The sequence below is a fragment of the Acipenser ruthenus genome, chromosome 31, assembly GCF_902713425.1.
Source record: "Acipenser ruthenus chromosome 31, fAciRut3.2 maternal haplotype, whole genome shotgun sequence".
Taxonomy (NCBI): domain Eukaryota; kingdom Metazoa; phylum Chordata; class Actinopteri; order Acipenseriformes; family Acipenseridae; genus Acipenser; species Acipenser ruthenus.
In genome coordinates this window covers 15,501,564-15,522,807 of record NC_081219.1, presented here as the reverse complement: position 1 = coordinate 15,522,807, position 21,244 = coordinate 15,501,564, and the positions used below count along the sequence as shown (strand labels likewise).

General features: G+C 51.4%; 3 protein-coding genes across 7 annotated transcripts; 1 reads left to right on the top strand and 2 right to left on the bottom strand.

Moving 5' to 3' along the window:
* Nucleotides 1–779: 779 nt before the first annotated feature.
* LOC117973933 (E3 ubiquitin-protein ligase RNF183-like) lies at nt 780–5,263 on the bottom strand. Of its 2 annotated transcripts, XR_009309591.1 has the most exons (3): nt 4,597–5,263; nt 2,498–4,160; nt 1,614–2,095 (listed from the first exon to the last, which is right to left on the bottom strand). XR_009309591.1 is itself a non-coding variant. In XM_059005329.1 (2 exons), exon 2 carries the CDS (start codon nt 1,601–1,603, stop codon nt 1,046–1,048), a length of 558 nt encoding a protein of 185 aa, XP_058861312.1. In that variant the 5' UTR covers nt 1,604–2,095; nt 2,498–3,689; the 3' UTR covers nt 780–1,045. The 2 variants fall into 2 exon arrangements, 1 of the variants encoding a protein (XP_058861312.1); XM_059005329.1 differs by lacking the exon at nt 4,597–5,263 and having other exon boundaries at nt 780–2,095; nt 2,498–3,689.
* Nucleotides 5,264–5,332: 69 nt separating this feature from the next.
* Nucleotides 5,333–21,244, top strand: LOC117962310 (RING finger protein 208-like). 4 transcript variants are annotated; one of them, XM_059005326.1, is made up of 3 exons: nt 12,610–13,256; nt 15,625–15,846; nt 18,932–21,244. In XM_059005326.1, exon 3 carries the CDS (start codon nt 20,391–20,393, stop codon nt 21,108–21,110), a length of 720 nt encoding a protein of 239 aa, XP_058861309.1. In that variant the 5' UTR covers nt 12,610–13,256; nt 15,625–15,846; nt 18,932–20,390; the 3' UTR covers nt 21,111–21,244. The 4 variants fall into 4 exon arrangements, with proteins under 4 accessions (XP_058861311.1, XP_058861309.1, XP_058861308.1 ...); XM_059005328.1 differs by lacking the exons at nt 12,610–13,256; nt 15,625–15,846 and adding an exon at nt 5,333–5,445; XM_059005325.1 differs by lacking the exon at nt 15,625–15,846.
* LOC117396962 (uncharacterized) lies at nt 7,143–9,130 on the bottom strand. The gene is made up of 2 exons (XM_033995400.3): nt 8,908–9,130; nt 7,143–8,609 (listed from the first exon to the last, which is right to left on the bottom strand). The coding sequence occupies exon 2, from the start codon at nt 8,434–8,436 to the stop codon at nt 8,023–8,025; it is 414 nt and encodes a 137-aa protein (XP_033851291.3). The 5' UTR covers nt 8,437–8,609; nt 8,908–9,130; the 3' UTR covers nt 7,143–8,022.

The following is a 21,244-nucleotide window of genomic DNA, read 5'->3' as shown; positions in this document are numbered from 1 at the left end:
CTGCAGTGACAACATCGTGAGAGGTTTAACCCCTTCCTTGCTGATGACCTGCAGATGCACAAAACAATTCAGCTTTGACAAATCTTCTGGAAGAGATGGAGTGGGTGTTGCTTTCCAGCCTGGAGGTTTGGTTTGGAAGCTGTGTTGTAAATGGAGGTTTGGTTTGGAAGCTGTGTTGTAAATGGAGGTTTGGTTTGGAAGCTGTGTTGTAAATGAAGGTTTGGTTTGGTTTGGACGCTGTGTTGTAAATGGAGGTTTGGTTTGGTTTAGACTCTGTGTTGTAAATGGAGGTTTGGTTTGGTTTGGAAGCTGTGTTGTAAATGGAGGTTTGGTTTGGAAGCTGTGTTGTAAATGGAGGTTTGGTTTGGTTTAGACGCTGTGTTGTAAATGGAGGTTTGGTTTGGTTTGGACGCTGTGTTGTAAATGGAGGTTTGGTTTGGTTTGGACGCTGTGTTGTAAATGGAGGTTTGGTTTGGTTTAGACTCTGTGTTGTAAATGGAGGTTTGGTTTGGTTTGGACGCTGTGTTGTAAATGGAGGTTTGGTTTGGTTTAGACTCTGTGTTGTAAATGGAGGTTTGGTTTGGTTTGGACGCTGTGTTGTAAATGGAGGTTTGGTTTGGTTTGGACGCTGTGTTGTAAATGGAGGTTTGGTTTGGTTTAGACTCTGTGTTGTAAATGGAGGTTTGGTTTGGTTTGGACGCTGTGTTGTAAATGGAGGTTTGGTTTGGTTTGGACGCTGTGTTGTAAATGGAGGTTTAGTTTGGAAGCTGTGTTGTAAATGGAGGTTTGGTTTGGTTTGGACGCTGTGTTGTAAATGGAGGTTTGGTTTGGTTTGGACGCTGTGTTGTAAATGGAGGTTTGGTTTGGTTTGGACGCTGTGTTGTAAATGGAGGTTTGGTTTGGAAGCTGTGTTGTAAATGGAGGTTTGGTTTGGTTTGGACGCTGTGTTGTAAATGGAGGTTTGGTTTGGTTTAGACTCTGTGTTGTAAATGAAGGTTTGTTTCTGCTTGAAGAATGGAAGTGCCGGTTCTGTTGTCCAGACGGCTCACGTGGAGCCCCAGAACCCCGCCCGGGTCCAGTAGAGGGTCACGATGAGCATCACCGCCCCCCCGACCAGTGCCAGCATCACCAAGGTGAAGGTCCTGAACTGGGGGCTCGGGGGGTGCTCTGTGTTCAGCGGGCAGGGGTGGACCTGGTTGTGGTTGATCCCCAGTCTGCGCTCCACGTCCAGGCTGAGCGTGTACACTGTGGGCCTCTGGGGCAGAAACCAGGGCTTGCGCGACGTGGTCGCGTAGTAGAGCCGGCCCTCCTCCACCACGATGGGCGTGGCTTGCAGCTGCAGGCTGGCCAGCAGTGCCTGGTCCGTGGGCAGCTCTGTGATTGGCTGCCCGGGCTCCATGGGCGTGACTCGCCGGCACAGCGGGCAGGTCAGGCCCCCAGGGGACTCTGGGTTCGAGGCCAGGCTCATCCTGGCCAGACACTCCAGGCAGAAGGAGTGCTGGCAGTGGAGCAGCTTGGGGGTCTGGAAGGTGTTGTTGTAGGGGCTCCAGCAGATCGCACAGTCAGTTTGGGGCGTGCTGGCAGCATCACGCTCCTCCTGCATGGCTCCTGGTCTCCGTGATCAATGCCAGCAGAGCACTGTGCAAAGCAGCCGCTTTCCTGCCATGGTCGACCCAGCTGTGTGATCTTACAGGCCTGCCTCTCCAAATCACAAGAGGCTCTGGCAACGTTCTGCCGTATTCAAATCCAACCATTACATCCTGGCGAGGGCGTGACTGCGGCACAATCACACACCAAACGCTCCTTCAGAAAGAGTCCCGTCGCGTTTACACGACAGAACCGTAGCGCCGCGGCCCTGGTTCTGTGAGAGCCGGTGCAGCAGCAGGATTAACGCGTGTAAACACGGAGCTCCCGGGGGAGACGGTTATCGGAAACAAAACTTCACTGCCCTTAAAAATATGTCCCTTTAACCACTAGCTAGCAAGTCTTCTCCCGAAGAACGAAAAGAGTACATCCCAGAGCACAGCGAGCGATTAAGATCTCTCCAGGTATCCAGGCAGGTTTCTGCAGGAGGTTTGCAGGTTCTGGGTCGAAACTAAAAGCAATAACAATGTATACGGTTAAGACGCAGTCTCCTGTGCGCTGTGCCGATCAGAACCGCTCACAGCCGCGGTTATCAACATTGTTTCTAACGAGTCCTGAAATATTATCGGTAACAAGTCTAACTAGGACAGTGTTAAATAGATACACTCCCTTCAAGAGACACACAAACACAGCACGTGGTCATTACTGAAAGTTAAACGAGCAATAATATTCAAGACAAAATGACATCCTCAATAAATCCGGTGGCGGGTATTATTACAGTAATAACATTTTAAATGATTTATTTCATTAAAATTATATTTTGAATAAAGTCTTTAAATTAACATTAGCGATCGAATCCATCGATCTAATGACTGATTGATTTTTAATTGGTTTTGTAATGCTCGTTTCTTACCTTGGCTTTGTTGTCGCGCCACTCCTAAAGCAGGTAGTCACTCGGGTGCGATCATTAAGAAATATCTGGAGTCAAAAACAGGTGTCTAAGACACCGCTCGATTTGCAAGGCGCACCCACATCTTCAATAACGGAGCTACCACAACATACCTGCAAACCAGCTGTCTGCAGCGATACAGACGCACAGCGCGTTCTTCACCACAGACTCAACCTCGTATTCGGGGTCCGCTAACTTTCCCGTGAGCCGCAGGTAAGTGGTTGCTATGGAAACGTTCTCCAGGCACAGTCGCTCCGCCCGGGTCTCTCGTGGACTCGTCCTAGGGGCACAGGTGTGCTGGAAATGAAAACGTGACGCTGGCGCGTATTATTATTATTATTATTATTATTATTATTATTAAGGGAGATCAGACTGACAAAAAAGAATCATTCCTTTATTTTTTCATCCAGTTAGTTAATCTGTTTAGCTGTGAACAAAGCTGAGACTTGAAGCACAGAAAGCAGGACTAGAGGACACAGCTGGAAAGGAAGCGCATTTAATACTGGAAAGAGCCACAGAAGATCGTGTCAGTACAGAGCAATGCAAAGCAGAGCGCTCCGCCCTAATCCCTGCTAATCTGAGCATCACGTGGTTTGCACTGCGTGAGAAGCTCCTCATCGTTCTGGTGGATAGAGGTGGTTACTGATTCCTCTTTACAGGAGCTGGAAAACTACAGTTACAACACAACCCTTCTGCCTGGATTCACACGGGTCAGAGTCCTCACACAATCACTGCAAGCCTTTCCAGGGCTGTAGGATCCAACGATCTCCTATAGCAGAGGTGTGCAATTCCGGTCCTGGAGGGCCGGTGTCCCTCCTGGCTTTTATTCCAATTGTGTTCTAAATTACTTAATTAGACCAATAATTGGTAATAATTGGTCCAATTAAATAATTTAGGGCAAGGTTGGAACAAAAGTCAGGAGGGACCGGAATTGTGCACCCCCGTCCAATAGCATGAGCTGTGTTTCCACCTGCTGTTGTTCAAAGTGTCTGCAGTGCTGAGCCTGTGCCAGTGTGTCTCAGTTTCTCAGGGTGAGAAAGGAGATGCTCTCTACATCTGTGCCACACAGCAGCCGTGGGTCAGTTGCATGTCATTTGGTTTGCCGGTGGGACCCCTCCAGTCTGGACAGGGCGGATCTCCTTGCACTGGCCGCTCACACCCACCAGCAGCAGCAGCAGCGGCAGCAGCAGGGGCTCCTGGGGAAGTGTGGCTCCGAGGGGAGCTCCTGGCCCCACACAGAGGGCTGCTCGCTGATCGGCTGCTGCTTGCCGCTGGACACATTGCTGGGGGGTTCGGCGCCGGTCTGCCGGGTCGACGCCCTGTGGGTCTCCGCCTGGGTTTTGGCTGCGAGGAAGGCGGCGAGGTCCAGGTCGAGCGCGCCGGCCCCACCCCGCGGACAGGGGGTGTTCTGCCGGCACTGTGGACAGGGGATCCAGAGCTGCTCGTTCAGCACCGTGTCCAGCCGCCGCAGGCAGTCCTGGCAGAACGTGTGCCCGCAGTGCAGCTTGCGTGGGAGACGCTCACGCAGGTTGAAGGAGGAGTAGCAGATGATGCAGTCCAGCTTGTGGCTCGCACTCGGGTCCGGGGAGGGGTCCGGAACCTCACCCAGGTCTGCCTCCTCTGACATCTTCAAGAGAGAACAGGAAACAAGAAGGGATTCTGTTTGAAATGTTTTAAACGTGCCTAGAGCATCAGCAATCAGAATTCAGGTGCAGTAAGTAGATACAACGTGCACTTGGGTTAACTGCACTGTCACTGTACCTGCAGCTCAGCTGCACTACACCTGCATTGTAACAGCAGTCATGTACACTGGATAGAGCGGCCAGCACACCGAGTGCAAAGCTACCTGAAGAGCCGTGGCCCCCGAGTGGAATGCAGTTCATATCCCATAGCAACCCTCAATACAGAACCCTTTTCAGTGTTCAATTACAAACGCTTGTAAAGCACGAAGCACAGTTCCCATCAATCTGTCTCTCCATGATGTTAAAAAGACCCTGTAAAATGCACGCTCCGGATTACGCAGCACAGACAGCGGCACAACATCCCAGTAACTGTAGCTGTACCTTTTTTCTTTCTTTCTCTCGTCGTTTCGTTCTTTCTTTGTTACTTGCAGCTCTCCAGAGCGTGGCTCCGGGTCCGTCTCCTCTTTACTTTTCCAGGAATCCCACAGAGAGGCTCACGTTCTGAGCAGAGCTCCCCATCGACCCCCCCGACACAGAGAGACTGGCCTGCACTGGTGTGCCCTGACTCGAGCAGCACATAACCGAGAGAGCGAGAGAGAGAGACTGGCTGTACAAACAGCCCCTGATTGAGAAGAGCCCAGAGCGGCAGTGCGTGTGCGTGTGTGTGTGTGCGTGTGCGTGTGTGAGAGCCTCTCAGTCTGTCTGTCTGTCGGTCTGGTCTCCTGCTGTCAGCTGTCGAGCTCCACAGGTCTGCCCTGCACCAGCCCCAGCGAGCCAGCTGCCGTGCTCCAGCTCAGACTCAGGCAGGAGGAGTCGAGTTTCCTTTCTGAGGGAGCCGGGTGCAGCGGGATCAGCTTACAGCCTTCGAGCTTCGGACAAAAGCAGCCTAGAAATCGAAGCCTCCTTCCTAGACATTCAATATTCTATTAATCCAGTCCACCGGCATAATGACTGTGATATTAGGGTGTTCCCTCCTCGGAGAATCCCCACGCTATAGCGAGACAATAGTTTTGCATATTCTTTAAACAACACTTGAATTAACTCGAATTGTGAATACATTACTGTGTCATTTTTTATTTTGCAGATTTCCGCAGAACTCAGGCGGCCAGACTCAAAGGTAGTGAAAGGGTTAAACGCTGTGTTCTGATGCCCATGTGCAGTTCTACCGCAGCACCACTAGATGGCACTGAAGTACCGAGAAACAGCCTGTGCTGCTGGTTGATTTTACTGGTAAGTGAACACGGTCTATATGTATTAATAACATACTTTAATGAAGTACAGTACCGAAGCGTATCCATTTACAGTTTACTGTGCATGAATATAATGGGATTCAGAGGCTGGCATCACAGCGTGGCAGTGCCCTTTCCATGTACCACTTTCCACGTGGTCTTCATTAGATTTTCCAGCTGGCTGTAGTTGTTATTTACATGCAGGGTTCTGATGTAATTGCTGCTGGCTGAGCTGCTTGTGATGCAGCCTGTGGCCTGCATGGGGCAGCACTGAGCCGAGTGCAGAGTGAAGGGGCTGGAGAAAGCAAGGCTCCCTGTCAGGAGTAATAATCGACACCTGGAGGAGTTTGCTTCATCAGGGAGATATGGGAGATAAGAGATCCCCTCTCAGCATGGAACCGCTGTTCAGCACTCGTCAGTCTGGCCATGCCTGCTTCCTGTGCAAATGAAGCCGATTAAACCCATAAAACAAGCGTGAAAGGCATTCAGTCCTGAACAAGGTCCCTGTATATGGATGCAAATAGCTGCCCGCTGATAATGACATTTGCTTTTTAGGGCCAATGTTGACCCAGTGCAGAATGCCTAATAAGCTAGAGTAAAGGAGACTGGTACAGTGATCTGTGCTGTGCTCCCTCACCCCCGTGTCCACTGGTCCTGACACATGCTAAGACAAGCCCTGCTCCCATCGGCCCCCCAGACTATGCCTGTGTCTCTCCCCCTGTGCTGGGCAGCAGCAGCAGCAGCAGTGATCCTCTGTGTGGACGGCAGGCAGGCGGGCAGGCGGGCTGTGCAATCCAGGGCCATGTTGTATTGCTGCAGAGCTGCCCAGCTCTTCTGGTTCCAAGGCTTTTCCCAGGCCAGCGTGTAGTCAGCCATTCAGCACTGGGAAGGGTCTGCTTTTGAATGGCATGATTCTCTTTCAGCTCACCTGCTTTAGTCCTGTCCTCTCCCTCCGTCTACAGACTCATAAAGTAACCAAGAGCAAAGGAATGCTGACTTCCTGAAATTACCTTTAGTGTTTTGAATGACTGAGCCTGCAGGCATGTGGTCTGGCTTGAAAGGCAGGTTTCAAATCAATCTGTGTGTCTGTCTGTGTGTCACACGCTGATACCTGATACCAGACTTACCTGGTGAGAAAAGAGACCGGAGCAGGAATCTGGGGGCAAACACAATCATTTCAAAAGAATGCTCAGCCCTGCCATTGTGTCCCTCAGTGTGGATGCAGGTGTGGCTGTACATTGCTAGATAAGCTCTGTCCATAGAAACCTGCTGTTGTGCTTCAGCATTGCTGCCTCTGTCTGAGACGGGTTAGGCGAGCAGAACACACTGACTCCTGGTCCAGGTTCTACCGGGTTAGGAGAGCAGAACACACTGACTCCTGGTCCAGGTTCTACCGGGTTAGGAGAGCAGAACACACTGACTCCTGGTCCAGGTTCTACCGGGTTAGGAGAGCAGAACACACTGACTCCTGGTCCAGGTTCTACCAGTCTACTCCCTGCCCCTGTGGGCACCATTGGACTGGACAGACTCACCTGACCAGGAGTCTGCAAGGTGCTGGAAGGTCTCCAGGCATCTGAAATAAGGAGCAGGACTGACTGCACCCCAGTTGTGAATCTACCCCCCCAACTTAAAACTAGAGATGAAATAATAGACTTCCACACACACTCCCCACTGAAATGATTTCTACTTTTCACTGAAGCCATTGATCAATGATTTCTTTATTGACCCTGTTTTAGATCATTCAGACAGGTGAGGCATTCCTCACAAGAAGGGATTTGAAACACATTGTTTTTACAGCACAGAGACAGTGAATCTACGGTGGCTCATTGAGAACATTATGATGACAGCTGAACAGAAGCCTCCAGATTCTATTAACACACATTCTAGCTGAATAAGCATTTTTAAATGAGACCCAGTGAATGCTGCTCTGCGTTGTGTTCAAGTTTCTTATCAGACTTATCAGACGCCACACTTCATTTATTAGAGAATTCTGTCATTGGTTTTATAACAAGGTCATTGGTTAAAAAGCTATACAGCGAAACCTAATGAAGGACCCTTTGTCATTCGCCTGGGTTACAGGACTATGTGACTGTGCATACAGGCGGCGTTTGTAATTTTAACACTAATAACTACATCTAGTCAATTCAATCTGCAGAGGCTTGTGAACAGCGAGGACCCGAGGGATGGTGCGTCCAGTTCATTTTGGCTAATTCCACCCTTGTCGTCACTGCAGTGATTAGTCCATTGTGAGGCTGTTCCTGTTGACTGTTTAGAGTTCATTTTAAAAGGCACAGAGGAACACGAGAGCTAGGCTGACTGGTAAGAGAGTGAGATAAAGTAATGTGCAAACAAACAAACAGAAGGACAATACCTCAAATAACAGTATTAATAATGTTAATGGCGAAAGCAGCTTCTCTCCGCAGAGCAATATAAAGTCCCCCCTCCCCTGTGCTTGATCCTGCCAGTCTACCGTTTTTAAAGTGGGGGTGCTGTAACCCCTGTATATGATGGAAGCCATGCCCCCCCAGCACCCCTGGTTCCAGCGCCCCTGGTCCACGCTGGGTGAGGCGCGGCTCCTCTAGGAGATCACGCAGCAGCACTTCCTCTGGCAGCAGCAGCACCAGCAGGCGTGGCAGCAGCTCTCCTTGTCCTGCTCCTTCCTGTTGCTGTAGGCGGTGATCTGTGGCTCCAGGGCAGGGCTGCTGTAAGGGGCTTTGGGATCCTTCAGCCCGCCTCTGTTCATGTCCAAGCTGTAGATGGGCATGGCGGGGGGCTGTCCTCCCTCTCCGGCGGCCTTGAAGCTGGCGTAGGGGTTGTAGCTGTTGGGTTTGCTGTGCCCGTTGGTGCCGCCGTTGCTGTACTTGCCCAGCCCGTCTGTCTCGGCCAGCGGATTGGAGATCACGGTGCTGCCGTCCCCCTCGCTGGTGAACACGTTGCTCAGCCGGGCGCGAGGGATCAGCACGTCGGCATAGGGGTTATCCAGAGACACCATCTCACCACTGAGGCAGGACAGGCTTCTAGGACTGGGTCGAGGGGGAATGGGCTTCACCAGGGAAGCAGCTGTGCAAGACCCAGGTGTGGAGCTGGTGCTGCGTCTCTCCCTCTGCCTCTCTCTGCCTCTGCCTCTCTCTCTCTGGTAGATACTCAGAAGTAGTTGTTCAGAAGCTGTAAGGATTTAGAACACAAAGTTACAGATAACACAGGCAGGTCTAAACAAAGGGCTTCGTGTTTGTCTGGGAGATCCTGCAAAGTTTGTGTTGTTCCTGTGAGATCAGATTTCCTGGTACAGAATAAAGTTGAACAACAAGTTCTACAGCTTTTCACAGCAGCGGCAGCTAAACTTTTAATAATAATCCTAGTTTGTTTTTTTTGTCGGCACCTTCGGGAGTCGTTGTAACACCGATTGTGATTTGTTTTAAATGACTTTTTCAAATGCCGGTTTGTTAGTTTCCGCCCCACGTACCTCCCCTCTGGTCTGTCCTGTGCTCTCGCCTGGTTCTCAAACAGCAGCTTTCCACCTCCTGGAACTGAACCCTGATTCTCCTCTCTCCCGGGCTCCTGTTGTTGCTCCTCTCTTGCTGAAGACAGCTTTGATGTATTTCTCTTCTCCAGAAAGATTAAGGTATGTTGTGTCCTCACAGCATTCCTGTGCACCTGTGAGCGAGAGAGAGAGGGACCTGTTCCCTCCCTCAGGGGAGGAGTCCGGAAAGGGCTGCAAGAGATGCTGAAATCCAGCTTGAACTAGAAACTGTAGGCATGGAGCTGCAGGTAATGAATAAACAGCGGGTTTGTTATTCTTTGGTGTGACCCTGATAAGACCTCCAGACCTTTTATCTTATTGCTGGTCCTGGTCCATATTTGAGCTGATTAATGAGAATTTTGTCTTAAAAGTTGCTCTTTAAGTAAACGCTTCCCAGTGTGATCACAGATATTCACAGACACGTCAGCTTCCAGTGTGATCACAGATATTCACAGACACGTCAGCTTCCAGTGTGATCACAGATATTCACCCTAATCCTGACCACAGGAAATTGCCTAGTTACGAACAGCACATTTTTAGAGACGCTGTGAAATATTTCAGGAAGGACACATTCCTGCACTCACCTGCGGACAGGCAGGCTCTCCCAGTGCAGCGGATCAGACGCATTCCTGCACTCACCTGCGGACAGGCGGGCTCTCTCAGTGCAGCGGATCAGACGCATTCCTGCACTCACCTGCGGACAGGCAGGCTCTCCCAGTGCAGCGGATCAGACGCATTCCTGCACTCACCTGCGGACAGGCAGACTCTCCCAGTGCAGCGGATCAGACGCATTCCTGCACTCACCTGCGGACAGGCAGGCTCTCCCAGTGCAGCGGATCAGACGCATTCCTGCACTCACCTGCGGACAGGCAGACTCTCCCAGTGCAGCGGATCAGACGCATTCCTGCACTCACCTGCGGACAGGCAGGCTCTCCCAGTGCAGCGGATCAGACGCATTCCTGCACTCACCTGCGGACAGGCAGGCTCTCCCAGTGCAGCGGATCAGACGCATTCCTGCACTCACCTGCGGACAGGCAGGCTCTCCCAGTGCAGCAGATCAGACGCATTCCTGCACTCACCTGCGGACAGGCAGGCTCTCCCAGTGCAGCGGCTCCGGGGCTGGGGGTGGAGCAATCAGGACAACAACCTCATTTACATTGAATTTGCATCCTGTGCTTTCATTCACTGAACTGGGAAATAAAGCATTTATTTACACAGGCTGTCGCTGACGTGTGAGTGTGTGTGTGTGTGAGTGTGTCTGTATGCATGTGTGTGAGTGTGAGTGTGTGTGTGTGTGTATGTGTATGCATGAGTGTGTGTGTGTGTGTATGTGTGTGTGTGCATGTGTGGTATAGGCTGTATACAAATAATCTGTGAAGAGAAACTATGCATTATATGCACTCGAGTCACTGAGAATGACCTCACTACACTATTTCCTGCTGGCTCGGCTCTGCACCAGACAGGCAGGCAGGCAGGCAGGCAGACGGGCAGGCAGACAGGCAAGCAGGCAGGCAACCCCCTCTTCCATTGAGAAAGCCTGGCTGATCCTTCACACATTAGTATTCATGAGTGTTCAGGAGTTGTTCCAGCAGCCTTATATAACAGAGCCCCGCCATGCCAGCTGAGAGCAACCTTCATTCAACCTCTCCCTCATTCAACCTCTCCTTCTCTCTCTCTCCCCTTCTCTCCATCTCCTTCTCTCTCCCTCTCCCTCTCCCTCTCCTTCTCCCCCTCCCTCTCCCTCTCTCCCTCTCTCCCTCTCTCCCTCTCTCTCTCTCCTTCTCTCCCTCTCTCTCCCTCTCCCTCTCCCTCTCCCCCTCCCTCTCCCTCTCTCCCTCTCTCCCTCTCTCCTTCTCCCTCTCCTGTGTGTACCAGGCTAATTCACTAAGTGAAGGACAGGACATCATTGGTTAAGCTCCACACATGCATTAAGCCAGGATTCCTTGCCCAGGGGGTCCCAGTTGCTTCTATAATGTATATTTAGATATTGCTTTCTTTGTGTATTTTATCAATGAAAGGCTCCTGCAGCATGTAAAAGCTCTCTGAAGATCAAGCGTCTGTGGGTTGGCTGGCTGACCTTTTTATTAAAGGCCCTGGAACCCGGGGCAGCGAGGTTATGTAAGGGCTGTTTGAACTGAACATCCATATTGAAGGATATGAGCTGACAGGGACTTTAAAGAAGCAGCCAGGGACTCGTTGATTGAGCGCGCTGGTGCAGTCCTGTATGCTCTGTAGAATTGAACAGCATCTCCAGGCTTCACCCTCCCCGGCACTGACTGACCCTGAGCTGCTGCAGCCGGGTCAGTCCAGGTTCAAACGCAGCCCTGGTTCGGACCCCGGCTGCCTGCACTCTCCCTGTAGTTATTGGTGGATTGAGGAGGCAGGCGTCCCGTCTTAGCGCTGTGCTTCGGTTTGGCAGAATCAGGCCGGCTCTGTGATGGGATCCTGCCCCTCTCTCTCCCTGCCTCCCTGCCCGTGGGCACAGACTCCTCGTGGGCACAGACTCCTCTCTCCTCTCCTCTCCTCTCCTCCGCTCTGCTTGCATGCTGCTCATCTTTTTTTTGTTTGCAGGTTTCACGTGCAGTTACTCCAGCTGTCACCAACAGAACAGCTCTGCAGGATACAGCTTTAATATCAGCAGAGACAGGTGGGGAAAGATCAGCACTAGAGAGAGGAAAAATAGAGAAATAATGCGCTGCAGTACAGCGAGCACAGGTAGCTTAGAAAATAAGAATCATAAACGAAACTAGACTGAGTGTGTGTTTGTAGGGTGTGTGTGCGTACATGTGTGGGAGAGAGGTGCGTGTGCGTGCGTGTGTGAGAGAGAGAGAGATAGAGAGGCCTGTGTGTGTGTGTGAGAGAGAGAGAGAGGCCTGTGTGTGTGTGTGTGTGTGTGTGTGTGAGTGAGAGAGATAGAGAGGCCTGTGTGTGTGTGTGTGTGTGTCTGAGACAGAGAGGCCTGTATGTGTGTGTGTGTGTGAGAGAGAGGTAGAGAGGCCTGTGTGTGTGTGTGTGTGTGAGAGAGATAGAGAGGCCTGTGTGTGTGTGTGTGTGTGTGTGTGTGTGAGAGAGAGATAGAGAGGCCTGTGTGTGTGTGTGTCTGGGGGGGGAGTCTGCATCAAGACGTCTCTCTCTGGATTCCTCCCAGCATTCCTCAGCCTGCTGCTCGCTGTTAACCCCTTGTTCACCAGATATTCTCTGCTCTGAAATCACAGAAAGGAACAGGAGATCCTTTCTGAGAGCCCAAGGTTTCTGCAGCAAACCTCAGCAAAGTGTTACTGGAACCCTGAACTGGGACTCTGGACTGGGACTCTGGACTGGGACTCTGGACTGGGACCCTGGACTGGGACCCTGTACTGGGACTCTGCACAGCACTGTGCTCCAGGAGCAGAGGCAGATCTGACCTCCTGTATCTGTATCCAGTGTCTCGTATCTCAGATCTATTTTACCTTGTTTTTTGCTTCCCGTCTGTTCTGTACCTGGAACTGACAGATATATCCTTATCTCCCCCTCATGACCTCATGCCTGACAAATACAGACGCACACACACACACACACACACACACACACACACACACACACTGCTCATTGCAGAGTCAGACGCATGCACACACACACACACTCATAGATTCCAGCACACTCACTTAGTGGAACATGCACCCACCACACACACACACACATGTGCATGACTCACGCACACACACAAAGCTGCTCTCTCGCTCCCAGGCTGAAGGGATGCAGAGGGTTTTTATTCCTTTAAGGAGGGAGATCATGTGGTGCGGGTCTGTGCTGAGCAGAGGTGACCCCCTGGAACAGAGAGAGGATGCAGAGAAGAGAGATCAGCAAACTAAACGAGAGACAGAGAGAGAGAGAGGAGAGAGATAGAGACAGAGAAGAGAGATCAGCAAACTAAACGAGAGAGACAGAGAGAGAGAGGAGATAGAGAGATACAGAGAAGAGAGATCAGCAAACTAAACACTAAAGAGAGAGAGAGAAGAGAGAGAGATCAGCAAACCAATCGCTAGAGAGAGAGAAGAGAGAAAGAGAGAGAGAGAAGAGAGAGAGAGAGAGAGAGAGGGAGAGAGGAAGGAAATGCAAGCCACAAGCCGCTTTCAGCGAGCGAGGGAGCTCAGACCCAGCTAGATATGTGAAAGGCTTCTTTCTCACGCTGTCTCAGAGGGCAGAGGCACAGTGAGAGCACCGCTCCAGGATCGAGAGCACCCTGGAATCGTTATCCATCCGCAGAGCGCTGGAGCAGAGAGAGAGAGAGAGAGAGAGAGAGAGGGAGGCAGGTAAGACTCACACAGCTCTCCTAGCTCTGCTGCTGAGTGATTGAATGTGCCACTTCCCCCCTCAGTCTCTGCTGTGTTGCTGTGTGTGTTGTATTGCTGTGTGTGTTGTATTGTAGGAGAGTCAGGGTGTTGTGTTGCTGTGTGTGTTGTAGGAGAGTCAGTGTGTTGTGTTGCTGTGTGTGTTGTATTGTAGGAGAGTCAGGGTGTTGTGTTGCTGTGTGTGTTGTATTGTAGGAGAGTCAGTGTGTTGTGTTGCTGTGTGTGTTGTAGGAGAGTCAGTGTGTTGTGTTGCTGTGTGTGTTGTATTGTAGGAGAGTCAGGGTGTTGTGTTGCTGTGTGTGTTGTAGGAGAGTCAGTGTGTTGTGTTGCTGTGTGTGTTGTATTGTAGGAGAGTCAGGGTGTTGTGTTGCTGTGTGTATTGTATTGTAGGAGAGTCAGTGTGTTGTGTTGCTGTGTGTGTTGTAGGAGAGTCAGTGTGTTGTGTTGCTGTGTGTGTTGTATTGTAGGAGAGTCAGGGTGTTGTGTTGCTGTGTGTATTGTATTGTAGGAGAGTCAGTGTGTTGTGTTGCTGTGTGTGTTGTAGGAGAGTCAGTGTGTTGTGTTGCTGTGTGTGTTGTATTGTAGGAGAGTCAGGGTGTTGTGTTGCTGTGTGTGTTGTATTGTAGGAGAGTCAGTGTGTTGTGTTGCTGTGTGTGTTGTAGGAGAGTCAGTGTGTTGTGTTGCTGTGTGTGTTGTATTGTAGGAGAGTCAGGGTGTTGTGTTGCCGTGTGTGTTGTATTGTAGGAGAGTCAGTGTGTTGTGTTGCTGTGTGTGTTGTAGGAGAGTCAGTGTGTTGTGTTGCTGTGTGTATTGTATTGTAGGAGAGTCAGTGTGTTGTGTTGCTGTGTGTGTTGTAGGAGAGTCAGGGTGTTGTGTTGCTGTGTGTGTTGTAGGAGAGTCAGTGTGTTGTGTTGCTGTGTGTGTTGTATTGTAGGAGAGTAAGTGTGCTGTGTTGCTGTGTGTGTTGTAGGAGAGTCAGTGTGTTGTGTTGCTGTGTGTGTTGTATTGTAGGAGAGTCAGGGTGTTGTGTTGCTGTGTGTATTGTATTGTAGGAGAGTCAGTGTGTTGTGTTGCTGTGTGTGTTGTAGGAGAGTCAGTGTGTTGTGTTGCTGTGTGTGTTGTATTGTAGGAGAGTCAGGGTGTTGTGTTGCTGTGTGTGTTGTATTGTAGGAGAGTCAGTGTGTTGTGTTGCTGTGTGTGTTGTAGGAGAGTCAGTGTGTTGTGTTGCTGTGTGTGTTGTATTGTAGGAGAGTCAGGGTGTTGTGTTGCCGTGTGTGTTGTATTGTAGGAGAGTCAGTGTGTTGTGTTGCTGTGTGTGTTGTAGGAGAGTCAGTGTGTTGTGTTGCTGTGTGTGTTGTATTGTAGGAGAGTCAGTGTGTTGTGTTGCTGTGTGTGTTGTAGGAGAGTCAGGGTGTTGTGTTGCTGTGTGTGTTGTAGGAGAGTCAGGGTGTTGTGTTGCTGTGTGTGTTGTAGGAGAGTCAGTGTGTTGTGTTGCTGTGTGTGTTGTATTGTAGGAGAGTAAGTGTGCTGTGTTGCTGTGTGTGTTGTAGGAGAGTCAGTGTGTTGTGTTGCTGTGTGTGTTGTATTGTAGGAGAGTCAGGGTGTTGTGTTGCTGTGTGTATTGTATTGTAGGAGAGTCAGTGTGTTGTGTTGCTGTGTGTGTTGTAGGAGAGTCAGTGTGTTGTGTTGCTGTGTGTGTTGTATTGTAGGAGAGTCAGGGTGTTGTGTTGCTGTGTGTGTTGTATTGTAGGAGAGTCAGTGTGTTGTGTTGCTGTGTGTGTTGTAGGAGAGTCAGTGTGTTGTGTTGCTGTGTGTGTTGTATTGTAGGAGAGTCAGGGTGTTGTGTTGCTGTGTGTGTTGTAGGAGAGTCAGTGTGTTGTGTTGCCGTGTGTGTTGTATTGTAGGAGAGTCAGTGTGTTGTGTTGCTGTGTGTGTTGTAGGAGAGTCAGTGTGTTGTGTTGCTGTGTGTATTGTATTGTAGGAGAGTCAGTGTGTTGTGTTGCTGTGTGTGTTGTAGGAGAGTCAGGGTGTTGTGTTGCTGTGTGTGTTGTAGGAGAGTCAGTGTGTTGTGTTGCTGTGTGTGTTGTATTGTAGGAGAGTAAGTGTGCTGTGTTGCTGTGTGTGTTGTAGGAGAGTCAGTGTGCTGTGTTGCTGTGTGTGTTGTAGGAGAGTCAGTGTGTTGTGTTGCTGTGTGTGTTGTATTGTAGGAGAGTCAGGGTGTTGTGTTGCTGTGGGTCTGGATGACGATGGCTGAGAGACGGTGTTTATTAAGGGGGCTGCTGCTGCTGCTGCTGCTTCTCTTCTCGTCTTTGTTTCTGACTGTCTGCAGAGCTGAAGGCCGATCCTCTTCCTCCTCCTCCTCTCCACATTCTAGACGAGTGTCTGTCTCTCCCTCCATCACTCATCACTCCACCTTGAGAAACACAGGGAGAGATGGGGAGGGTACAGTGTGCTGACTGTGAAGCGTGCCGAGGGAGCCTCGATCACAAGAACACAGTGCAGAGTTCAGCAAACAGGAACTCGCTGCAAAAATCTTCTTATTCGTCTGAAAGTTAGTGCACTAAAAGAGTCAGTGGAGTTCTGTACAGGGCGGGTCCACTCCCACTGGTGCATGGTTCAGAGAACAGGCTGTACTTCCACACCCTGGTGCATGGTTCAGAGAGCAGGGCTGTACTTCCACACCCTGGTGCATGGTTCAGGGAGCAGGCTGTACTTCCACACGCTGGTGCATGGTTCAGGGAGCAGGTCTGTACTTCCACACGCTGGTGCATGGTTCAGAGAGCAGGGCTGTACTTCCACACCCTGGTGCATGGTTCAGAGAGCAGGGCTGTACTTCCACACCCTGGTGCATGGTTCAGAGAGCAGGGCTGTACTTCCACACGCTGGTGCATGGTTCAGGGAGCAGGGCTGTACTTCCACACGCTGGTGCATGGTTCAGAGAGCAGGGCTGTACTTCCACACGCTAGTGCATGGTTCAGAGAGCAGGGCTGTACTTCCACACCCGGGTGCATGGTTCAGAGAGCAGGGCTGTACTTCCACACCCTGGTGCATGGTTCAGGGAGCAGGGCTGTACTTCCACACGCTGGTGCATGGTTCAGAGAGCAGGGCTGTACTTCCACACCCTGGTGCATGGTTCAGGGAGCAGGGCTGTACTTCCACACCCTGGTGCATGGTTCAGGGAGCAGGGCTGTACTTCCACACCCGGGTGCATGGTTCAGAGAGCAGGGCTGTACTTCCACACGCTGGTGCATGGTTCAGGGAGCAGGGCTGTACTTCCACACGCTGGTGCATGGTTCAGGGAGCAGAGCTGTACTTCCACACCCGGGTGCATGGTTCAGAGAGCAGGGCTGTACTTCCACACCCGGGTGCATGGTTCAGGGAGCAGGGCTGTAGTTTTCAGCGAGGTGAACTTGCAGTCGTACGCACCCCGCTCCTAACTGCTTGTTTTCGGTGTGCTTCTTGCCCAGCGCTCGTGATCAGGGGGCGGATGTGTGGACAGTGTGGTTGATTGTAACTCGGTTTCGAAACTTTCCGTGTAGCTGGTTGACGTTAGTGCAGATTGAGCTGCAGAGAGAGCAGTGGGACTCTGTAGGCCTGTGGACCGCAGCGAGCCTGTCCACTCAGAACCGGGTCGAGACCACAGCACTCAGCAGCCGGATCTGAAGCAAGCTGGTGCATTAACTACTATGACTGTAGGCTGTATGTCCTGCATAAAAACAGGAATGACATGCAATCATATCTAAGAGTTGTATAGCACGTATCACACGATTTCACTGTGTATAAACAAGGGTTTGTGTGCTGCATCTTATCCACCACAAGACCTTTATAGAGCACTGTGAGAGTCTGGGCATCCCGCAGTGAAGCAGCAGCATGGAGAAAAGAGAGGAATGTTTGGATTGGGTGGATTGTGACAGAGCTGGAAGAGCAGGAGGAACACGCAGGGTTAAAGAGGGCCGTCCCACTCTGCGGGGGCTGGGAGGGGGGGGAGCAGGGCCCTGGTTGGCTGGAGTTTTTTTTCGCTGGTGGTAGAAAACGTGATCCAGTCTGCTGCAACACTGCAGAGGGGACTGCAAAGAGAGAGAGAGAGAGAGAGAGAGAGAGCACAGTGTATACAGCATCAGCACTGCGAGAGCCACGCACACAGACAGACAGAGAGACACACAGAGAGAGAGAGAAGAGACTGGGACCTGAAAATAACTGCAGAGCAAAGATGGTCCGACTGAGAGAGAGACTGAAGAACTGAGAGGAACATTAACTGCACAGAAAGAGAGGCATCCATCAGAACAGTACAGGAGGGAGAAAGGAGTGACCAGGACTGAGAAACACATCCACACAGATATAAAACCAAAGGGAGAAAGAGAGGGGAGAGTCCTCACAGACAGGAAATCCATTCCGGGAGGACTGCAGATTTACTTCTCGTCTGTCTTTGTGATCCGGGGGTCTGAGGCACCTTCCTCAGCTCAGGGGTGCACCTGTGTGAGGTGTGGGGGGGCTCAGACTCCTCTGTCCTCTTTCGCGGGGGTCTCTCTGACCTCCACATGCCCCCTCGACCCACATCTCGAGCTCACAGCCTGGGAAACTTTGCAGAAAGGGGAAGCTTCACTTCGAGATTGCCAATTTCCTGTCACTGCCTCCGAGCTTCAGTGACACAGCTCTGCACGTCTCTCCTCTATCAGCAGCCACTTCTCTAAACACTGACTGGGGGCTCATAGATCACACAGAACGAGGCCACACTGAAGCAAAGAGGTATTTATCAGTTAGGATGTGCTTTATCAAGCCTGGGAGACCAAATCAGCAGGAATGATCCAGATTGGAGTCAAAACCCAACTGCAGCCAGTTTCAACAGCAGCTGCTACTGTTTTGTTGACGGAGCAGCACATGTGTTTAAGCCTTTAGTTGTTTCTGACGCCCCGGGTGCAGTGAATCAGTGAATGTTTGGTTCATTTGAACTGCAGGAGACGACAGAGAATCGCTTTATTTGTTTAGACATCCATGATGAACAGGGGCAGAGGTGAGGTGGCCTCTGTCTCTACAGCTGCTCCTCACACAGGTGTGTCACTGCACTGTCTCGACAGCTGCTCCTCACACAGGTGTGTCACTGCACTGTCTCTACAGCTGCTCCTCACACAGGTGTGTCACTGCACTGTCTCTACAGCTGCTCCTCACACAGGTGTGTCACTGCACTGTCTCGACAGCTGCTCCTCACACAGGTGTGTCACTGCACTGTCTCTACAGCTGCTCCTCACACAGGTGTGTCACTGCACTGTCTCTACAGCTGCTCCTCACACAGGTGTGTCACTGCACTGTCTCTACAGCTGCTCCTCACACAGGTGTGTCACTGCACTGTCTCTACAGCTGCTCCTCACACAGGTGTGTCACTGCACTGTCTCAACAGCTGCTCCTCACACAGGTGTGTCACTGCACTGTCTCTACAGCTGCTCCTCACACAGGTGTGTCACTGCACTGTCTCGACAGCTGCTCCTTGTTCATGAATCTAAGTGTTAGGGATAAGTATGAAATACTGTTGACTTCTATTCATGCAAAACAAAATGTGTAAAATATTGTAAGTAGGATATTTATGGGTTGATTTATTGCAACCGATAACGATTCTGATCTTGTCTGTGTTTTTATTGCAGGAGCTTTAACAACAGAGGACCCGGTCTGATATTCCCAGGCTAACACACCTCCACTCCACCAGGGGCAGCACCTTCCCAGGGCTGGGGTCGTAGGAGAGCCGCAGGAGGCCCACGAGACCTCACAGGCCGGGCAGACCTCCACACCAGGAGGGGGCAGCGTTGGGGATCTCTATGGCTCAGGGGGACAGCGAGGGGGAGGACACTACCCAGGACTTTATAAAGTGTACGAAACCCAGACAAGGGAACACACGCTGAATACCCTGCCGCTCTGTTCTCTTCTCCATCGCCCTCTAGTGACCACACTAGAAATCTACAACACCTCCAAGCACCGCTTTCCTGCAGCACTCAGAGTGGCTCTTCAGACTTCATTACAGTTCGAAGTACACACTGTTTCATCACTCCTGAAAAACACTGGGACACCACGAGACTGCCCCGCCCAGGCCCAGAGGGAGAGGCAGACTTCCTTGAAGGGTGATTCTTATCATTCCCGAATTCACACACTCCCAGAACAGGAATATCCAGAGTCCCATCCCTGCTCAGGGTCTGAACTGCAGTCAGGCAGGGTCTGGCCAGTCAGGGGCTGAGAGGACAGGGGGAGCTGGGAGGGGGAGCTGGGCTTCTGCAAAACTTTAAAAAAAATCTTTTAAGTTAAAGAACTGTTCCAGGAAGCAACACTGTAAAATTCACTCAAGTAAGAGATATATATATATATATACCGGTATATAAATGTATGTGTGTGTGTGTGTGTGTGTGTGTGTGTGTGTGTGTGTTTGTATGCAGTATTTAAGAGCACACTGAGCTGAAAGGTTACAGTAAGTGTTTAATTAAGAGTTACAGGTCGTTTGCTACTGAATCTCCATCTGTAACCTTGCACTGGAATTAACAGCTAAATGACTGACTGATCTGTTCTAGACTGTATTCACTCAACTCAGTGAATAAACCAACAAACCAGCAAGACTTCCTTCAGGTTCCCTGGAGACAAGCCTGCTGCCCTCTGGAGAGACAGGGGTACTGCGCTTTTATTATGTGCTTTAAGTACTGCAGGCTTCGAGACAAAGTAAAACGTCTTACTGACTCACTGACTGACTCCAGGGAGCTTTGAAAAGCCTGGAGGCCACGCATGCACAGACTGCTGCAGGTTTTTTTGTTCTAGAAAGAATTCTGTATCCAAACTGTATTGGTGCAAACATAAGGACTATAACTGGATATACTGCCCCCCTACTGGGCTAACTGGAATTACAACGAGCAGGTGTTTGCTGAGCACTTGAGAAGCACAGACTAAGGAGGCCGTTTCCCTGGGATCTGAATTAACCCCTCGGCTTGGTGGAAGTACAGAGCTGTGTGTCAGTACTGGGGGGGACAGCGCGCTGGTCAGGGTAACGATGGACGCTGCGTTTGAACCGAGCTCACAGTCTGACGGCTGACCTTCGCTCTGCGGACACACTGACCAGACAAGCGCATGTCCTGCCTGAGGCTCCAGCCTGTGTCTATCCCCATGGACACGGTGAAGATCATCCAGTCGGAGAAGTTCCCCCCCCTGCGGCGCGAGCCCCCCCGGGCCGCCTGGCCGTCCGAGTCCGAGGTGATCGTGAACCAGGGGTGCGGAGAGCTGGCGCTCGACGGAGGGGGTGCGGGCGCGGGGGGGACTCCGCCAGCCCCCTCCCGGAGGGAGAGAGTCGGGTATCTCAGCCAGCGCAAGCCCAGCGCTGCCGAGCTCTGCTTCCACAACCAGTTCCACTGCAAGGCAGCGGACGACGTGATCGTGAACCAGTACGTGCTGCGCTCTGCCTCGGGCACGCCCTGCGAGCCGCTGGAGTGCCCCACCTGCGGGCACACCTACAACCTGACGGGCAAGCGGCCGCGCATCCTGTCCTGCCTGCACTCGGTGTGCGAGGAGTGCCTGCAGATCCTCTACGAGTCCTGCCCCAAGTACAAGTTCATCTCCTGCCCGACCTGCCGGCGCGAGACCGTGCTCTTCACTGACTACGGGCTGGCCGCGCTCGCCGTCAACACCAGCATCCTGAACCGGCTACCAGCCGAGGCGGGGCTGGGGCCCTCCAACCCGGTGCAGTGGGGGGGAGACTCGGACCGCAGCTGCTACCAGACCGTGCGCCAGTACTGCCAGTCCGCATGCACCTGCCAGCTCGCCAACCCGCTGTCTTCCTGCGCCATCATGTAGCCGCCCAGCCCGGGACAGTACAGACACACACAGCAGATATATATCTATATATTTAATAGAAACAAATAGGGTTATTATATGGACATAGGTAACGAGGGAGGGATAACTGAAAGCCAATAAATGTATTTTCTGTA